Source organism: Piliocolobus tephrosceles, chromosome 18 (genome assembly GCF_002776525.5).
Source record: "Piliocolobus tephrosceles isolate RC106 chromosome 18, ASM277652v3, whole genome shotgun sequence".
Taxonomy (NCBI): domain Eukaryota; kingdom Metazoa; phylum Chordata; class Mammalia; order Primates; family Cercopithecidae; genus Piliocolobus; species Piliocolobus tephrosceles.
In genome coordinates this window covers 17,360,652-17,381,893 of record NC_045451.1, presented here as the reverse complement: position 1 = coordinate 17,381,893, position 21,242 = coordinate 17,360,652, and the positions used below count along the sequence as shown (strand labels likewise).

The window sequence follows — 21,242 nt, the reverse complement described above, 5'->3', positions numbered from 1 at the left end:
AAAAAGAAAAAAAAAAAAAAAAACAGTTCCTTAAGGTACATACGTGTCAAAACAAAGTAGTTATTAATCTGTCCTATGTCAAAATGAGTACTCATACCTTTGCTCGAGTCCACAGTCGAGTGAGAAATGGCCAAACCGCAAAGGCAGTAAGTCCAGCAGTAAGCATATGGCGGTAGAAAAAACTGAGAACCTAGTAATGCATTCCAAAGAAGGAATGAAAAATAAGATCATTTAGTACTAGTTAAAAATATATAAAAGAAATTTGCAAATGCTGTAATCTGGTAGGTTACTTACTAATACTTCAATGCCCAAGGTAAAGACTAACAGGTACCCAACAAAATGGCTCAAAGGATAGGTCAACAGTGATGTGACAAGGTCCTGAATAACTTGAAATCTGTTTCAAATAAAAAGACTGATTGAATTTTAAAGTTAGGTCATACATAGTATAAAAATACAAACTTTGCACAAAGCTAAAAAACTAGAGAATTTTCCATTTATAGATTATTCAAAAATTAAAATAAACTCTAACAGATTTGTTTCAAGGGCTTTACTTACCTAATTTTTTTTTTAAATCTAGAAGTATTTTAGGAAAAATGTAATTTCTGAATTAATTTGAAAATGATCGGCCAGGCTCAGTGGCTCACGCCTGTAATCCCAGCATTTTGGGAGGGTAAAGAGGGCGGATCATCTGAGGTCAGGAGTTTGAGACCAGCCTGGCCAACATGGTGAAACCCCATCTCTACTAAAAATACAGAATTAGCCAGGCTTGATGGCACATGCCTGTAATCCCAGCTACTCGGGAGGCTGAGACAGGAGAATCGCTTGAACCTGGGAGGTGGAGGTTGCAGTGAGCCTAGATGGTGCCATTGCACTCCACCCTGGGCAACAAGAGCAAAACTGTGTCTCAAAAAAAAAAAAAAAAAAAAAGAAAAAGAGAAGAAAAGAAAAAAGAAAATTATCACAAAAGTTTGCTTGGTTTTTATAAGCATTAATGACAATAAATGAATCTCGTTTGATCTTAGTTTAAATATGGGTTCATACAATTATAGATGCAACATCAGATATAAAACACAATGAATCCAAATGCATATAAACTGAAAAATTTTCTAAAATTCACCCAAGTAATCCTATATTTAAATCTTAATGAAGTAAAGGTAGGGTTTCCTAATCTAGTTAGGGAAAAATCTTAATTACATTTTTTAACTGAGCTAAATAACCTTTTCCAAACCCAATTTAAGATGTCACTAATTGTACACTAATTATAATTAGGTGAACTCATCACCATCAAAAATGTATTACATACTTGAGTACTTTTTACATTTTATCACTAGGAAAAAAAAGTTAACATTTGTAGTGCATTATTAAGTAAGTAATTTTAGAAGGTCAGTATCATTTGGTTTATGACCTTTCTCTGATTGAAAGCAACGGCTACAGAATTTCATTAAAACGATGAAGGTGCCATGTAGGAAAGAAAAGCTAACACCAGTCAAAAGGGAATTTTTCTGTTATTCTTAACAATGAATAAGCACAGAGAATCAAGAGATAATTTTGTAAAATCATTTAGAAGATTGTGAATTTTTATGTCTTTTTCCTATATAATCTATCAAAAAGATAAAGATAGGACACAACATACTTTCAAAATCATGTTTTCCCTTAAAATTTAAATATATATGTTTTCTTCATATAGGACATTTAATAATTCAGGAGAGGTTCTGTACTAGATACGATTTTCTGCAAAGACAAAACATTTTGTTCTAAAAGTTTAAAAACCAGACTAAATGACATTTTTAAAAATTTGAGGTAAATATGCATATGCAACAATCCTATTCCTTTCAAATGGAGAGGTAACAGTATGTTATTTGATCAATGTCTTTCTGTCTTATAGTTAATATTTTAAGCATTTTAATATTAATTTTTGATATTTTTAAGTCTTTTTTTTTTTTTTTTTTTGGAGACAGAGTCTCACTCTGTCACTTGGGCTGCCGTGCAGTGGTGCAATCTTGGCTCACTACAACCTCCACCTCCTGGGTTCAAGCAATTCTCATGCCTCAGCCTCCTGAGAAGGAATTACAGGTGCATACTACCACGCCCAGCTAATTTTTGTATTTTTAGTAGAAACATTTTGCCATGTTGGTCAGGCTGGTCTTGAACTCCTGACCTCAAGTGATCTGCCTGCCTCGGCTTCCCAAAGTGCTGGGATTACAGGCGTGAGCCCCCGCGTCCAGCCAACTCTGAAATATTTTTAACATGTCATGTTTTAAAAGATGGAAGAAGTAGTCAAAGTTAAAGTTAAGAAAAATTAGAATAAAAGTATGCATAGTGTCAAGATGCATGTGTTAGGCCAACCTGGGGGATACCCTTATTATATAACAGGCTCTCATTCTTTCATTGACTTTAGGGGTCTGGTTTGCTCAGAAAATACGTTGATATCCACGACTAAGTTTAAATTATAGATTACTGGTGTAAAAACAGAAACCAATAAGATCTGCAGCGTGACTCTGGATGCCAGTGAGCATGAACCAGTACTCCCTTCTAGTGGTTTTATTAAAAGTGTTTGAAACTGGCCAAAGAGCCTTACTTCTGATTTTTCTACAATGTTAACAATACACTCTATTTTAAGTACAACCTGTGAGGAAGTACTTATAGGTAAAACCATAGCACATGTGAAAAATATAGACTAATTTCTGTGTGTAAATATTACCATATTAGGTTAAACTACAAAGTTTAATTTACCTATATCTATAAGATGGCTAGGAAAGGAAGAGTCAAAATGTATGGAAATAAAACATGCAAATATCTTTGTCAAATATGAAGATACATTGGAATCTGAGATGATGACACAAGTTCAAAATGCAAGTTAGTCTAGGCATAGTATGATCAATATTAATCGTTACTTCTATTCCATTTTCTCTATCAAAGATACACAAAGAAGTGAACACTGCCACTTCAGAAAAATAAAGATGAAGTCAAAAGGGAAAGGTATAACAAAAATAATGTTTATATCCTATCCAACATTTATACAGTTATAAATGAAGTAAGAGGGATTGGAGATTTGAAAGTACAGTATTATAAATATCTTTGATAACTTATGGTATAGAAATCTAATGCATTTTAAATACAGATTTAACTGTCAATGAAGTGAAAAAACAAGGCAGCAAAATGCATTACTTACTCTCTTAGAACTGCATACCATATTGGCACTGGCAACAAACCATATACATAATATGTCCAGGGACACGCTTGAATCAGCAGAAAAAATGCTACTAAAATGCCAATAGCTACAAAACTACATGGCAGGAGATGGCTTGGTTTCTGAAAAATCAAACAAAACATTGAAACACTTCCAAACCAATGGTAATTGATAGGTTTTAAAAGAAATTTTATAAAGTGAAGAAAACCTATGACTTTCTTTCAATAGTTATACAACTAGATAATTAATCAAAGAGCTGCATTAAGACAAGGAAAAAATATATTATTTGAGGAGCATATTAGAAAGGAAAAACCTAGATAACCTGGAATTGTTGCAATTAAGCAATTCTCAACTTAAAAGTAACTATGGCCTTAAAGTTTGTTTGCAAGTAACTTGTTCAGAATTCTGAACATGTTTTCTTTTAGGAATAATTTTATAAATGTTGACTGAGTGCTCTGGATAACTTGCAAAAGCCTATTTAATCTGTAATAAGGTATGGGACTTAATTTTCATTTGGAACAATGTCCTATCTATTCAAGCTCCAACGTGACAGGCTACCTAAGCTTCTCTCTCTATTGCCCAACAAATAGAAACTTCATTCAGTCATATGCACTATTCCCAATCATCTGCCAAAAAAGAGAATTCATCAACGTAATTCACTAGTGATAGTCTCCATGGTGTAAGGGTCAGGGACTTTAAGTACAGGAGATTATCCTAGATCATCTGGGTGGACCTGATTCAATCCGTTGAACGGCTTTAAGAGCAAAACTAAGGGTTCCCTAAAGGAGAAATTTTGAGTGCAGCTTTAGCTCCTGCTGGCGAGTTCAGTCTGCCTTTCCTGACAGCCTGACCTGTGAATTTAGGACTTGCCTAACTAGGCCCCACAATCACATAAGCCAATTTCTTATACTAAATCTCTTAATATATATTGCTTCCTGGTTCTATTTCTCTGGTTTTTATTAATTGACATACCAACTCGTCACTAAATAAAGTATAAATGCTGCAGTCCAGCATTTGAAGCCTTTGATTACTTCAGCCTAATCTATATTGTATTATTTCTTATCAGTCCCTCGAACAAACCTCCCACATTCTACACAAAGTGAACTATTTATTTTGAAGGAAGCATGGCGTAGAAAGAGAAAGAATTCAAGTATCAGAAAATGTGGGTTCTGTCATTTAAAACCCATGTGTCCTTGTGGAAAACATGTAATCTTTCTGAGCCTAAATCCTTCCATCTGTATTATGAGAATCATAACCACCAATATTTAGGGTAGTGTTAAGCCTAACTAAATAACTTATGTAAAGCACCCAGGGCTGTCCTGGAACAGTAGGGCTCAATACATATTACTATTATCCCAGCATAATAGTACATCTTCCCAAATCTGCCTCTGTTTACAGCATTCAATTTGCTTTAATTCTCAACCTCTCCCTAGATTCTGACTGTTAAACTCCCACCAAGACTTACTTTTTCCTGTTATTGTCACCCTAAAGTTAGCTCTCATATTTAAAATGTGATAGTCTTTTTATTATCCCAAACACTTAACATATCTTCAAGTTTTCTTTTGTAGTCGAGTATAGATACAGTGATCTATGCCTGGTAAGGTGGTCATATGTGTACATCTCTTACCTACTTTATTAAATTCTAAGCTCCTTGATGGCAGATTCTGAATCTTATATTTCTTTTATAGCCTATACAGCAAGCTTGTCCAGTCTGCAGCCCACAGGCCATGAGTGGCCCAGGACAGCTTTGAATGTGGTGCCAACACAAGTTCATAAGCTTTCTTAGAACATTATGAGGTATTTTGTAAATTTTTTTTAAGCTCATCAGCTATTACTAGTGTATTTTATGTGTGGCCCAGGACAATTCTTTTTCCAATATGGCTTAGGGTAGCCAAAAGATTGGACACCCTTGCCAGCATCTAGCATTGTATCATACACTCAATCAAATATTGGCTGTATTATCAGATTAATGAATAAAGAACTATCAGCTATGAAATCTTGTTAACATATCAATATAAAAACATTTTTTTTCTCAATAAACTGAATATCAGGATAAACATGAAAAGGCAATCTCTGGCCCAAGACTGCTCTGGATTGAAGTCTCAGTCCCTCACATGCTAGCTGAGTGGCCTTTAATAAGTAACTTAATCCTCCTCAGCTTCAGCTTCCTTTTTTGTAAACATAAATTATGCCTACTTCTAGCACTGTTATGAGTTCTAAGAATGCCTAGATATAATTCCCATTCCAGCCAATTTCACATACACTCAAATAATTAAAATTACTTGGGGGAAATTATTTAAGATACATTAAAGCATTATACAAAATTATAATAAACACTAATGGCCTTACTTCCATTACAGAATAATAAAATATAAAATTGGAAAAGTTACCACTGGAAATATCTGCAGACTATTATTAAAAATATACCACCAGGATATATTACTTTTTAAAGAACTTGAACATGGTAATAATCATTAAAGAGAATGAAGCAAAGGATATGAAAGTGGCATATTCTCCCTGGTAAATGATAGTTAGAAATATATTTTTAAAGAGTAAAGTGTTTTAATGTAGCAAATCCATATATGTACTGTTATATTGTCTCAGCAGTATGAAGTATCATTAAAGAGATTTTTTTAATTTTTATTTTTTCAATGAAAGCATAAAGTAGGAACAAATTCTTAAAATAAGAATACATGGAAAGGTCTAGAAATCTGCATTTTGAGAAACTTCAGAAAGTTAAAAGAAGGTGAGAGTAATTTAAAAATGTATACATCATTTAAGAAGAAACATTATGAGCAAATAATTTTATTGCTTTCTAGCTCCTAAACTTTTAATATCAGATAAAATTAAATACATTGTTTTGAAGTAGTTTTCTGACCACTTGTACTAGAAAGATATGGAATACTTATAAAATGCTAGTTATAAAATAAAACAGAAGATCAACACCGTTAATAACATAGGAGCACTTAAATTACACCTCTATCTTTATAGCTTTCTTAAGTTATAGGATCATTATTATCAATATATCTTTTTCTCAACTGAAGAAAGAGATAACTGAGGAAAAATCCAATACAATAAAAGCAAATGAAAGATAAACAAGAGTTATCTTAGAACAAGGACTTGCACATCCTATAAACTCATTACACTGGATTCAGTACTAGTGATTTTATATCATCATCTGAATCTTCACATTTTCTAAACGTACCTTAACTTCTTTACTAACACCTTTTATAAGGTTGGAATGAGACTTGATGATCAACAAAGAAGCATACGATATCCATCCCACAAAACCAATAACAACATTGATGCCCAAAAAGAATCTGTCATATGTGTGATAATAGGACAATCCTTTCAACGCTAGATGAATTAGCTCCTTGCAAAGGGAGACCTATGGAGAAAAAAACATACATAACTTGCTAACAGAAAGAATAAGAAAACCTACATTTTAAAGAAAGGAAACTTTTAAATTCCTAACAGCCAAACCGTTGTATTAAAATTAGTGATGTACCCTAGAACTTAAAGTATAATAAAAAAATAAATTAATTAATTAATTAAAAAAAAGGAATTCAACAGAAAAAAAAAATTAGTGAATAACTGTAGATGATGGATTAAGAATAGATTTTAATTGTTCGAGGATCTTCTTTTAAAGTATGAGAAAAATTCGGAATAAAGTGAACTTTTTAATCTTAATAAGAAAGGGCATTTTAAATGTAAACTATTTGTGTTGTATATGTGTATTTGTGGAAATGGTCTTCAGATAACTCATAAAAGAAATGAAGGTCCCAAACAATGATAATGGCCATATTTATATTTTTTACTTTCTCATATGAGATTACTCAAATCAGTTATAAAACATCATTAAGTAGCTTAATATTTTACAGGAGAAGAACAGTTTATCATTTTAAAACCATCAAAGAAAAGCATTAGAAATGCACGAATTGGCAATTATTTAGGCAATTTTAAAATGAAAACAGAATTCTTTCCTACTTTAAAATTAAATGACCATTTAAAAAGAAAAATTAATGAAAAACATAGTGAGATAGGAGTTTGGAAGAGTCCAAGTTTCAGCATGAATCATTAGACTTTTAATAATGTATAGATAATTCTGAGTGGCAAACATATAGTGTTCTACAATATTACACATAAGTAGGGTGACAAAAACTTGGCATCTATTTTCTCATTTTAAAAAATGGTAATAGTTCATTTCTAATGTTAACCTAAAAAAAGTGGGCTGGGTGTGGTGGCTCACGTCTGTAATCCCAGCACTTTGGGAAGCCAAGGCAGATGGATCACTTGATGTCAGAAGTTTGAGACCAGCCTGGCCAACATGACAAAACTCCGTCTCTACTAAATATACAAAAACTAACTGGGCGTCATAGCACATGCCTGTAATCCCAGCTACTCAGGAGGCTGAGGCAGGAGGATTGCTTGAACCTGGGAGGCGGAGCTTGCAGTGAGCCGAGACTGCGCCACTGCACTCCAGCCTGGGTGACAGTGACTCTGTCTCAAAAAAAATTTTTTTTACCCATAATATTAGCTGAAATAAGAGAGATATGTCCATTGCTAAAGCAGCTACTCAGGAAATACAATCCTTCCTTGAGGGCTCAAGAAAGCTCCCTGGCCTGTCTACTTTGCTCTCCATTGCCATATTTTTCTCCTCCCCATCCCCAAAATGATAATCAGCTATTTATGTCTATAAGGCCAGTATACTTACCACTTCGTCAAACTTTCTGTGCTTTATGTAAGATCTTGCTTTTCTTAAAATGTTGAACTGTTTGGAATCAGAAAGCAGTCTATAAAAAAAAAAAAAAGAATAGGTTTAAAGGGTTTCCTCATTCCAAGTAGATATTTCTTTTCTTTCCCTTAATTTAAAAAGACAGTGAAAATTACAAAACAACAAACAAAACAAAACAAAAATCAAAGAAAAAAACCCGAATTGTACTGCTGTTGGTTCTCTGAAGTCTTCCAGAAATAGTTTATAGTTAAATTTGGTTTTCTTGACTCAAAGTTTCAAATGCCAAACTACATTTATGAAAGTCAAATAATCCATCATTCTGAAGAAATGTAATACTCTGGCTAACAAAGAAATTCTGATTAAATGGAAGTAATTAACAGAACACCAAATGTATGGTATGAGCTCTGCCACTCAGTTGTCCTGTGCTCACGACAGACTTCACATGATTGAGGACAGATCCATCAATGTACTTTTTATCCCTGAGCCAAACAGGGCCTGAGAATTCTCATTATCAAAGAGCTCCAGGCAGAGCCTAACCATCATTGGAAGTTAATGAATAATTTGAACCCATTTGCTATTTTTATACTATATCATATACCTTCTTCGTTCCTCTTTCATTTCTCTTTCCACCATTTCCCTGTCCTGTTTTACCACAGCAGAAACGTTAAATACACAAGAAAAATACTCCTAAAAAATACTGCATAACTCAAAACCACATAAAACAAAAGTCATTAAGTTTATGGAATGCAGAAATTGAGGAAATATAACCAGAATTTAATTGCCTTAATGAAATAAATCAATACACTTAAATTCAAATTTGAATATATGCTGCTTAACTAAAACCTACATGTCTAAAATGAATGCCTTTACATTTTAAAAATGCATGCAAAGTTATTTAAGGCTGTATTAGGTTGGATCACATGACATTGATGTTTTATAGGCCAAAAACTACTAAATTAAATATTGGCAACTGCACACGGGTCAACATAATATAATCACTTATCTTCTTTCTACTTGGCTCAAGTAGTCGCTGAAGAGATAGGACTGAGACTTGTACAAAGTACATCTTTTAAGCAGTAATTATTAATTTGGGAGGGGGAAGGTCAGAGACTTCTTTCAGAATCTGAAACTCTTGTCTAGAAAATGTACATAATCCAAAATTTAAAATATAATTTCAGAAAATTCATAAACCCAGAAGCTTATCTATGAACTCCCTCAGAGTTCTATGGGATACTCTGATTAAGCATCTGTGCTTTGGCTTGGGACAGTGGCTCATGCTTGTAGTCCCAGCACTTTGGGGGACTGAGGTAGGAGGATCACTAGAGGTCAGGCGTTCGAGACCAGCTTGGGCAACAAAGCAAGACCTCATTTCTACAAAAAATAAAAAAAAGGATCTGTGCCTACTCTCAGAGCTCCCAGATATTCCAACTTATGGGAACCCAACCACACTAGATTCTCATGTTGCAGACTGCAGAAAAATTCCCCACCACTGGACTCACTGGGATTTGGAGGGAAAAGGTGCCAGGAGGCAAAAACACATGAAAAAAAAAAACCAAGTTACTTTAAAATGTTGCTTTGATCCAGTTCTCTGTCCCTTCAGACACCATACATTTTGAAGTGTTTTCCCAGAAGCCTTAGTATAGCAATTACTATGCCAAAGTGCACAGGCATTTTTTTGGAAGGCTATATCTAAGTTGAGTTTCCCAAATTTCCATAAAAGCTTTCTAGTTGACCTCCTTCCTCTTGCTCTGATCCACTCAGCTTCCTAAAATACTGATTGCATCGTCTCACTTACAATTGATATGGGCATCTCACGGTCTGCTTCATCAATTCTAATCTTCCTGGACTACTGATGACCCTCTGCTGCTATTTCACTTAATTTCCCATTATCGCAAATGTGTACCCTCAGCTGCATAATGGTGAAACTCTTCAAGCTTCACCTATCTGGAATCGTAAAGATCTTCCCCTCTTTGCTTTCCAAAATCAAATATTCACCATCCTTTATGGTCCACTCCAAATCTCACTTCACATCATTAGCACTTCAGTTAGTGGTCTAATGATCAGTTTATTTCTCTTCAATTAAATTTTAACCTCCATGTGGGCCAAGATAATGTCTTATATTCCATTAATATCCACAATAATACTTAGCAAAGTGCTAAAGCACATAAAATGAATCAATAAATCTTGATTACAATGCTATCAAAATATTGCAGACCTAAAAAAGGAAGAAAAATAAGAGACTAACATACATTGCCATTTGTAAGGTACCTAAAATTTTAAATAAAAAGAAAGAAAAAAAGCTTGTTTGAAGCTAAATTACTTAAGCTAATTTAACAGATATTCTGTTAAGTGAAGTCTTATGAAGAATGAGAGAAAAAAAATCTTAAGGAGAAATATTTACATTACATATTATGCTATGTTATATTATACTGGAAGTACTAAGGTAAAGAAACAGGAGTCAGGGTAATTTATAATTTTTCCTAAATGCACTATTTATAAACCTTGGGACATGCCAAAGGTAGACATATCAAAGATTTGCAATACATCTGGAATTCACCAAAATGTTTTACACAAGCCTCACTGTATCACCGTTACATTAAAGACTCTCATACACTTGTCTCCAAATAAAAGTTTTGTGTTTAGTTTTCCATCAAATTGAGAGGGGATATAAAGTAAATTTTCTTGGTATCACATACTTTAAATATAAAGAGGTTTTGTAAGAAATATAAAATCTAGAATATAGAGTACAATACGTTCAGATTTATGTAAGCAAAACCAAATAACAACAAAATAAATGGGGGTTGGCAGGGGAATAATTAAAAGAATGCCATATATGAACTAAAATGAACAAGGGAGATCTACACATATAAACATGGATAAATCCTGAAAACCAAACTAAATAGAAAAAAGAATTAGTAAATAAAATAGATTTTTTAAATAGGGATTCGAGCATATTACATCATTTTATTCCCCCCCCCCCCAAAAAAAAGAATCTAAATATGGTAAAATGTTAGCATTTTCTTAAACCTGAGTTGTGGGTACAAAAATTTTTATTATATCCTCTATTCTTTTCAGCATACTTGAAATATTTTATAAATAAAACTTGAAATATAACAAGAAGGATATACATATATCATGTATACTTTTGTATTCTTATCTACTTCATCAATTCTATTCTATCAATTCTTATCTACTTCATCAAAGCTATTTTTTTTTAGCTCCCACATATGAGTGAGAACATGTAAAATTTGTCTTCTGTGTTGCTCTTATTTCACTTAACATAATGATCTCCAGTTCCTCCCATGTTGCTGCAAATGACAGGATTTCATTCTTTTTTATGAATGAATAATACTGCATCATATGTATATACCATATTTTCTTTATCCCTTAATCCACTGATGGGCACTTGGATTGATTCCATATTTTAGCTACTGTAAGTAGTACTGCAATAAACATGGAAGTGCAGATTATCTTTTCAGTATATAGATTTCCTTTCTTTTGGATATTATTGGATATTATTTAGATTGTATTCTTGTCCATATGTATACATGATATATATAGATACATAATAAACTGCAATTTTGCCTCCAAAGGAAAAGACTGTAAGACTGGAACACAGGAGGAAAAGTGACTTTTTATTATTGTTTGTATAAATTTTATTGTGTTCATGCATTACTTGTTCATTAATACTTTAAAATAAAATGACTAAAACACTAAGATTTAACCATAGCTTCTGGTTATGCCAGAGAAGCTTTGGGCATAGCAATGCTCCCACCAAGAACAACTAGAAAGCCCAATAAAATAAATCTGAAGGTACCAAAACAATCAAGTAATGAAAGGCTAAGATCCTAGAGAGAAGGAAACCACAGGGAAGTAATCCAGAATTCTCCAAACTGCAACTCTGAGGGAATCTACCATTCTTATTCTTGGCACAAAGCAAAAAGCTGAGAATTTGGGGATATAGCTGCTGCCAGGAAGTAGAGAATCCAAGGGTCTTTGGCAATCTTGGAGGACTGGAGAGATAAAAAATAAAGTTTTTAGCTGCCAATGCAGCCAGAACTTGAGGACCTAAAAAGGAAGAAAAATAAGAAAATAATATACATTTTCATTGCGGAATTTTTAAAAAAGACATTTTAAAAGTGCATCTGGAATTTTAAACTAACACATATTCTGAGGTGAAATCTTTAGAAGAGTGAGAGAAAGAGCTTTTCTAAGAAAGAAATACTACATTATACTATATTATTTGGAGAACTCAGGTAAAGAAAGAAAGGCCAAGTCTTGGTGAGAAAAAGAGGTGGGAAAAAAGGTAAATCTGACACTCATTTATGTAGAACAAGAGGACAAGAAGCTAAGAAGAATGCTCCTGAAAAGCAGACAGAAGTTTTGGTAGTCTCAAGATGTACAAGAGACAAAAATTGGTATTCAGTGACCACCAGAGAAGAAAGGTTCTAGATAATACAAGGTCTGTATTGGGATCCCTGAGATACTACACTCTAAGAACAGAGATAAACCAGAGATCAAAGGAGGCTTAAAATTGCAGCAAAGCCTTGAGTCAGCCACTACTCTTTCTGGCCATCAGAGGATAAGGTAAAACCTCTCTGGAGAAAAATGAAATAATCCAGAGATTCTAAAACTTTTAATATATAAAGATACATTATATCTTTAAAACTACCAGACTTAATAAACAAGACCAACTGAAAAAAAAAGAATAGAAACAAAGTCACAAATTATTTAGTTATTGGCATTATCAGGTACAGATGCTAAAATAATTATGGTTACTATGTCAAGAAGACAAGACAGAAAATTGTACCAAAGAATAGAATCTATTTTTTTTTATAATCAAAATGGAAGTTCTAGAATTTAAAAACATGTAACAACTGAAATTAAGAACTCAATAACAGCAATCTAGACACAGCAGAAGAGAAATCTGGTGTAACTGATGACGGAATCAGTAGAAAATATCTTGCCTGGGCTGGGCGCGGTAGCTGACACCTGTAATCCCAACACTTTGGGAAGCCAAGGTGGGTGGATCACTTGAGGTCAGCAGTTTGAGAACAGCTTGGCCAACATGGTGAAACCTAGTTTCTACCAAAAGTACAAAAATTAGCCGGGTGTAGTGGTGCATGCCTTTAAACCCAGCTACTCAGGAGGTTGAGGCAGGAGAATCGATTGAACCTGAGAGGCACAGGTTGCAGTGAGACAAGATCGTGCCACTGCACTCCAGCCTGGGCAACAAAGTGAGACTCTGTCTCAAAAACAAAAAAAAAGAAAAGAAAATATCTTGCCTGAAGCTTGAAGAGCAAAAAGACAGAAGAATACTAAAAAGATTATACAAATAGAATGCGAGTCATGATGAAACAGGTCTAATATGAATATAATTGGAATCCCAGAAAGGGAGAGATGGAATATGGCAGAAGCAATATCTGATAAGATAAAGGCCAAGAATTTTACAAAACTAATGAAAGATACTAATCCACAGATTTAAGAACATCTACAAACTCCAAGCAAAATAACTACAAAGAAAACCTTGTATATGGACAGGGCAGTAACACTGCTGAAAACCAGTCAAAGAGAAAATCTTAAAAGCAGCTGGGGGAAGGGGACAAATTGCCTTCAAACAAATGACAATAAAACAGTTGGTCACTGAACAGGAATGATGGAATGACATCCTTAAGTTGCTGAAAGAAAATAACTGACAATCTAGAATTCCACTTGAAAAGATGTTTCAAAAGTAAAGGTAAAATAATGAATCTTCAGACAAATAACAACAGAAAAATATCTTTCATTGGCAAATGCCCTTGAAAAGAAATGTCATATCACAGATAAGAAATACAGAAATGTGGAAAGGAATGAAGAGCAAAAGGCACAGTGAATATATGAGTAAATCTAAATAAATGTTGATAATACAAGGCAATAATAAGTTGAAATGTGGCAATATACTTATAACTGAAATATATAATAACAATAACATCAAAGGTATGAAAGAAAGTTATTTAAAGTATTCTAAAGTCCTAGCAATGACTGGGAAGGGGCAGAGTACTAATTTACATTAATTTAATTTATATTAAACTAACAATGAGCCCAAAATGCTTGTTATAATCTTTAACATAACCATTAAAAGGATGTATAAATAACAAGCCAATATGTGGGCAGGGGAGGGCTGGAAAATTAAAATAATTTAAAATAGTTCATTAATCTGCAGAAAACAAAATAAAACAGAAAAAGGAACATAAAACAGATGAGATAAATGGAAAACAAACCCAAATATGTCAGTTATTATAGTAAGTACAAATGGTCAGAAAACACTAACTAAAAGAAAAAAAGTAGAATACTGGATTAAAAAAACAAGAACAACAAAGTCAATTATGGGCTACTTACGGAAGACATACCTTAAATATTAGAACATCAAAATGTTAAATGTGAAAGGATATAAGAAAAGACATAACATACAAATACAAACAATGCTGTTGTCATTATACTCATATAAGTCAAGGCACTGACTTTAAGGCAAAAGTCTTAAGGTAGGGTTAGGGCATTGGCAAGGGCATTTGCCAATGACACACTAGAATGCAAAGACTAAGGTAATGCTGAGACATGCAAGGCACAATAGAAAGCCAAGGATATTTCTGAAGAAGAAAAGGCTACAACAGCAGCCAGCAGTGTCATTTTAGTCTTAGAAAAAGTTGTTCTAGTAAGTCACATAGAGAGTTGGCACCACACTTCCTGTGCCCAGATCTCAGAATTCACCCATCAAACCACAGAAGTAAAAAATTCCCATTCTAAACCTTATTCAGGCAATAAATCCAAGCACTTTACACATTTTTATCACTAAAAGCTGATAATTTATTGAATGTTATTCAATAAATATTGAATATTGTCTTGTTATACATGAATTAACACATAAATTACTTATTCCATGATACAGAAAAGTTTCTACTTCTGAAGGGCAAAACCTTTTGCAGGGAATTCTATTTATCTGAATGGATGGTAAGAACATTTCCTACCTATTTTTTTTAGCTCCCACATATGAGTGAGAACATGTAAAACTTGTCTTTCTGTGTTGCTCTTATTTCACTTAACATAATGATCTCCAGTTCCACCCATGTTGCTGCTAATGACAGGATTTCATTCTTTTTTATGAATAAATAATACTGCATCATGTATATATACCATATTTTCTTTATCCCTTAATCCACTGATGGGCACTTAGATTCCATATTTTAGCTACTGTGAGTAGTACTGCAATAAACATGGAAGTGCAGATTATCTCTTCAATATATTGATTTTCTTTCTTTTAGATATATATACCTAGTAGTGGAATTGTTAGATCATATGGTAGATCTATATTTAGTTTTTTGAGGAACCTCCACACTGTCTTCCATGGTAGTTGTACTAATTTACATTCCCATCAGTAGTATACAAGGAGTAGAGAGTAGACTGGTGGTTACCAGAGGCTAGAAGAGTAGAGGGGAGAAGTCAATGAAGAGGGTGGATTAATGGGTATAAATAACACAGTTTGATAGAAGAAATAAGACCTGGTGTTCAATAGAGCAGTAGGATGACTATGGTTAACATTACTCTATTACACATTTCAAAATAGCTGAAAAAGAATAATTAAAAAGTTCCTGGTGTACAGAAAAGATAACTATTTAAGGTAATGGACATCCAAATTTCCCTGATTTGATTATATGAATGTATCATGTACCCCTAAAACATGTACATAATGTATCAATTTTACAAAGAAACTTTTCAAACTAAAATTCCTAGATTACTCATGTAAGATAAATTTCTACTTAACTTCCTTATATTATTTTTATTTTGATTAATACTTCCTTTATAATATTCAGAATCCAATAGCACATTTTTATCAGTTCCCTCTTAATGAATGCATATGCCTAGCACTTCCTTGCTTCTAGGTTGATGGCACAAACAGTGACAAAGACATCTGGAGTGGATTCAGAATAGCAGCAAGATCAAATACAAAGTTGAAAATTAACTTTCCCTAAGGGAAGGCTGAAGAAACTACATAATATAATATGGTGAAGAGAAGACTTCTGGAATGAAAATATGTTCTCAGATGCTAATAAAAAAGACCCTGATTAGTTATTCTTACTCGTGAAAAGTAAATTGATTTACTTGGTACAAGAATCTTTGTTCAGAGAACAGGCTTTCTTTTCAAGAAAGAAGTTTAAACATTGACACCAAACAGTTTAGATTCTTTCCAGTTCCCTCTAGACCTATCTTTCTTCTTTTCCCAAAATAATACAAGTTTTAGATATAATATAATAAAGATAAATTATTCATCTATAAAGTCTCCGGGATATTTGCAATGTTAATTAACTCTCATGCCCTTATAAAGAATAAGCCAGCAATGGAATGTAAATTATTGATTAACATAAACGACCATAACAGAGGCTGGGTGCAGTGACTCAGGCACTTAGTACTTTGGGAGGCCATGACAGGAGGATTGCTTGAGGTCAGGAGCTCAAGACTAGTCTCGGCAACATTAGCCAAGCATGGTGTTGCTCACCTGTAGTCCTATCTACGCAGGAGGCTGAGGCAGGACAGCTAAGGCTCCAGTGAGCCATGACTGGGCCACTATACTGCAGCCTGGGCAACAGAGTGAGACCCTCTTTCTAAAAATGAAATTAAAAAAAAATTAAAGACTATAATAGAAAAAAATCCTTAAAGCCTTAATAATTGCTGAAAAGTCACATAAGTGATCAAACCTGCACTTAAATGCCTACAAGATGGTGGAAAATGAGGATAATAAAAACATAAAAAGGAGGGACACTGTTCTACTGATGAGAAAAAACAAAGTACATCGAGTGAAAAAGAAGGCACGTTAAGAACTAAATGGCTGGAAAAAACCTATCATGATATTAATTTGCTGATAAGAACTTTCAAAGAATATCATCATTTATTCCATAGACCAAATGGACTTCCTAAAATCAGGATGAAAACAAGAGTGAGGAAACTGAAAGATATTAGAAAGCAGTTGTACCATGAATATCCAATTCATTTCAGCTTTTGAATTAAGATAATGAGAGTCTGAGAGCAAGTCAGTTTAATAAGAAAATATGGTATTATCCAAATCTATTCAGTTTTTGAATTTTAGATATTAAGGGAGAGTTTGAATAGTAAGGGGCATCTAAAATATTAACTGAATGTTTGGTTCCTATGTGAGGAATATTCGTTGGCATAGTGAGATTTCAGACAGGAAAGGATACTTGAATGCAGACAATGGGAAACTTAGAAGGCCACAGAAAAAGGAGATCCACTAATTCTGTTGCATGTTATAGCTCATTATATCTTTTGTGACTATAAAAATGAAAAAAAAAGTGAGATAAAACTGTATAGAAAAGATGTCTTAAAATTCTATTTTTATGAACTAATTATGAACCCTAATGCATGAAGGAAGCATCATATAGAGAGACTGAAACACTCAAATTTTCACAAAGGTGTTATGACATGAAACTTGTTGGCTTACCTCCCTGACAACTCCTTATTCAGAAATGGAATAACTTCTTAAGAATAAAAACTTACTATGTCTATATAATGAGCTGCCAGTAAGATCAGACTTTGAGAAAAATGATTAAATAAACCATAGCAACATTAGCAGACCAAGCAATCCACACAAATACCATTATTTACTATATTACTGAACTATACATGTGATCTAAATCTGCTTAAAAGCTTACCAATTTCACTAAATTTACTAATTTACCAAAAGATCTGATGGCATTCCCTTTAAAAACATAAAGATACTAAATTACATAGCATTTGAGGCAGAAGGAATGGCAAAAAAAGACACCAGATTAGGAGAGAGACTGTCCAGATTCAAGTTTTAGCTGTAAATCTCACTAGCAAGGTAACGAAGGACTTGGGAGTTTCAGGTTTTTTATCTATAAAGTGGAGGAAAACCTGCTTCCCACAACTCACAGGTACCTGTGAATGATAAGCGTAAAATGCAAATCTAACCATGCCTTAAAATCCACTACTTTGAGGACAAAGTACAAATGCTAAACCTGCCTATGAGGAGAGATACGGTCTCTCCCCATTCCTCTTTTGCTCTTTCCTGCACTTCTTCAAATACCAGACATCATATGCCTTAGGGCTTTCTCCAACATGCTTTTAAATTTTTGTTGTGTTTCCTTTCAATGTGTGTGCATGGGAAAACAGGTAAAATTTATTTTGCATTTTGCCTATTTTTCTTTGCTAAAAATCTTTATGTCTCTTTATGCGCCTTTACGTAAACCTATTTCAGAAAACTATAAACTACAGAAATACTTCTCTTATAAAAATATTTTTCTCATCAAAAAACATGTAATTATTTTTAATAAATACAAAAAAGAACGAGTAAAAAATAAAAATCACTGCCAGAACACATATCTTAGTAATGTTAGCATTTTTGGTTAAATTTCCTTTATATATCTATATTATTATTATATAGATATTACATTATTATATATATTATATTATATACACACACACACGAATTTTTAATGTAGTTGTAATCATACCAAAAGTGTAACTTTGTAAGCTGCATTTTGTTGATGATTATATTAAAACATTATTCTAAGACATATCAGAACCTGAAAACAGAACATTTAATAGTTGCATAGTCCATCTAGTAGACATGTTATTATTGTTCAATTACGTGGTTTTCCATCTTTTTGATTATAAGCAATCCTAGGATGAATACCTTGGGGCAAATAGTTTTTCACATTCACTTCCTGAAGTTCTGTATCATACGATGGAATTACTTGGTTAAAGATTTTAAATACTTTAAGGTTCTTGATAGAGTGGAATTTACTCTCCGAAAGAGTGATTATATACATGTATACTACAACAGCAATTTGTGTCCATTTAGCGACATAATCATATAAAAATCTTTTTTGCTAATTTCAAAAATGGAAAAAAGTATTTCTAACTTGAATTTGTTTTTCTTTGATAAATACTATGGTTGTATTTGGTATGTATTCTATTACAAAAATACTTTTTTTAAGTCTTGCTTTAAAATGGGATGTTAAATAAAGCTATAAAACTAAACTATCTTTAAATATTTTAAAATATGAATGAAAAACATGAAAATCAATGTTTTCATGACATCATACATAACTCACAAAGGATAATTTGGAAAATCTGAATAACAATTCTGAAATACAATAAAATTATAAAAATTTTATGACTTACTGGTTGGTGATTACTAGAACCCACAAAGGGTTTTAGTAACCCAATTTTATAACAGTTTACAATTAAAACAGCATGAGAAAAAAATCTGAAAACAAGAATATCTGGGTCAGTCATTGTATTTGTTTTTGTCCATGCAATTTCTATTTTTATTAACAAACAACAGCAGTTTCAAAAATATTATGATATATATCACAAAATCCCATAAGACTTCACCTGTTTGTCCTAAGATTCTTTCAACATATATAACATTTAAGTAACAATTAATTTATCATACTTTCTAGTGATCAATGCATTTTTTCTACATTCTCCCAGATAAACTAAATATTGATGCCACAAATTCATGGTAAACACTATAGTGTTTGCAAACTGACAAGTTTATGTCATTTTTCTAAAATTTTACCACAGAAAATATCATTTTATATTACAGGTGCTGAGTGATTTATTAGGCTGGAACAAAAGAACTAGTGTAAACTATGATCAAGGAACATAAAAATCATTGTAATGAAATGCTTACATGTCCTTAAAAGATTCATGTGAACTTTTTAAAGTCTCTGCATCCCAATTTCATCATGCATTGAAAATCCATTTTATGAAATGTAAAAATAGGGAAAAACAATACTAGCACTTCTTATGCTTTCTCCCTGTCCTTGCCCAGTATTCCAGTCTCTAGTATCCTTCACTGAGGGATTTCACCCAGCCTCACAGCATCAATTAATACTAGTGTATGGATAATTTCCAAAAGCTATATTGAGAGCCTGATTCCTGCTCCTGAGCCTTAGACTCAGATTTCCAACTGTCTATACAGTCACACCATGATGCTGTTCTACAGACAGCTCAAACTCAGCAGATCCACAACTGAACTTGCCCCCTTCCTATGAGCAGCAGTTTAGTAAATCATAATGTATGTCCAACATCTCCCAAAACAGGAAGTTTCACACTTCAACCCTTCCCCTTTGCCTTACACCTGGCCATTGCCTAGCGCTTAATGATTCAACTTCCGTTATACCTTAAATCCCTAACTTCTTTCCATTCCTATCTTGTCAGTCCTAAAGCAGTATTTCTCAAGGAGGACACTGGGAAGGATAAATCTTACTCTGGTTAGTGGTAGATTCTGTGCCAGACAGCCTGGGTTCCATCCCAGCTTCAATGTTTACTAATTCTGTTATTTGGGGGAAGTATCTTTCTGATTCAATTTCCTCGTGAAAATGAGATACAGGTGCTCCTCAACTTAAGATGAGGCTACATCCCAATAAACCCATCATAAGTTGAAAATATCTTAAGTCAATGTCCATTTACACCTAACCTACCGAACTTCATAGCTTAACCTAGCCTACCTTAAATGTACTCAGAATATCTACATCAGGTTACAGTTTGACAAAATTATCTAACACAAAGCCTGTTTTATAATAAAGTGCTGAATATCTCATGTAATTTACTGAATACTGTTGCTGAAGTATGGTTTCTATTGAATGTGTATAGCTTTCACACCATCATAAAGTTGAAAAATCCTAAGTCAAACCACTATAGCCGAAGTATCTATAATAACAGTACCCACCATATCCGGCTGTTTTAAGAATTAAGTGAGAGAACACTGATACATTATTTAAAACAGTGCCTTGCATACACTAAGTACATAATAACTGTGAGCGGGCAGTCATGAGGAAAGTAATGGTGCAAGACCTCATCATTTGCTTGAATAACTGCAACAGTCTGGGTTTTTTATTGTTGTTGCTTTTTGTTTTTTTTTTTTTTGAGACCAGGTATTGCTTGTTCACCCAGACTCATGCAGACCCAGAATCATGCAGTGGCGTGATTGAGGTTCACTGGAGCCTTGACCTCCTTGGCTCAAGTGATCCTCCCACATCGGCCTCCTAAGTAGCTGGGACCTATATTCTGTGGCATTTTGCTTACTCCAAGTATCCAGGCCCTAACAAACATACATAATAGTGGAAGGAGAAGATAGGACTGATGATGGAAATGGCAATTAAAAATACATGGCGCTATTTTCCCAACAAGAAAATGCATGGGAAACTACACATGGAAAACATACCAACAAACTTATAAAAAAATCCCTATGAAATTTTCTAACTCTTGATTTAGGATACTTACCTTCTAAAATAT

General features: G+C 33.4%; 1 protein-coding gene across 4 annotated transcripts in view; it reads right to left on the bottom strand.

Moving 5' to 3' along the window:
* PIGN (phosphatidylinositol glycan anchor biosynthesis class N) overlaps nt 1–21,242 on the bottom strand; it is a 151,719-nt gene that overhangs the window by 57,532 nt on the left and 72,945 nt on the right. For all 4 annotated transcript variants that reach the window (XM_026448256.1, XM_026448257.1, XM_026448255.1 and 1 more), the window contains 5 exons: nt 7,905–7,983; nt 6,396–6,578; nt 3,173–3,312; nt 295–394; nt 98–190 (listed from right to left, as the gene is read on the bottom strand). In XM_026448256.1, coding sequence (XP_026304041.1) covers nt 98–190; nt 295–394; nt 3,173–3,312; nt 6,396–6,578; nt 7,905–7,983 — 595 coding nt within the window. The remainder of the gene's footprint in view (nt 1–97; nt 191–294; nt 395–3,172; nt 3,313–6,395; nt 6,579–7,904; nt 7,984–21,242) is intronic.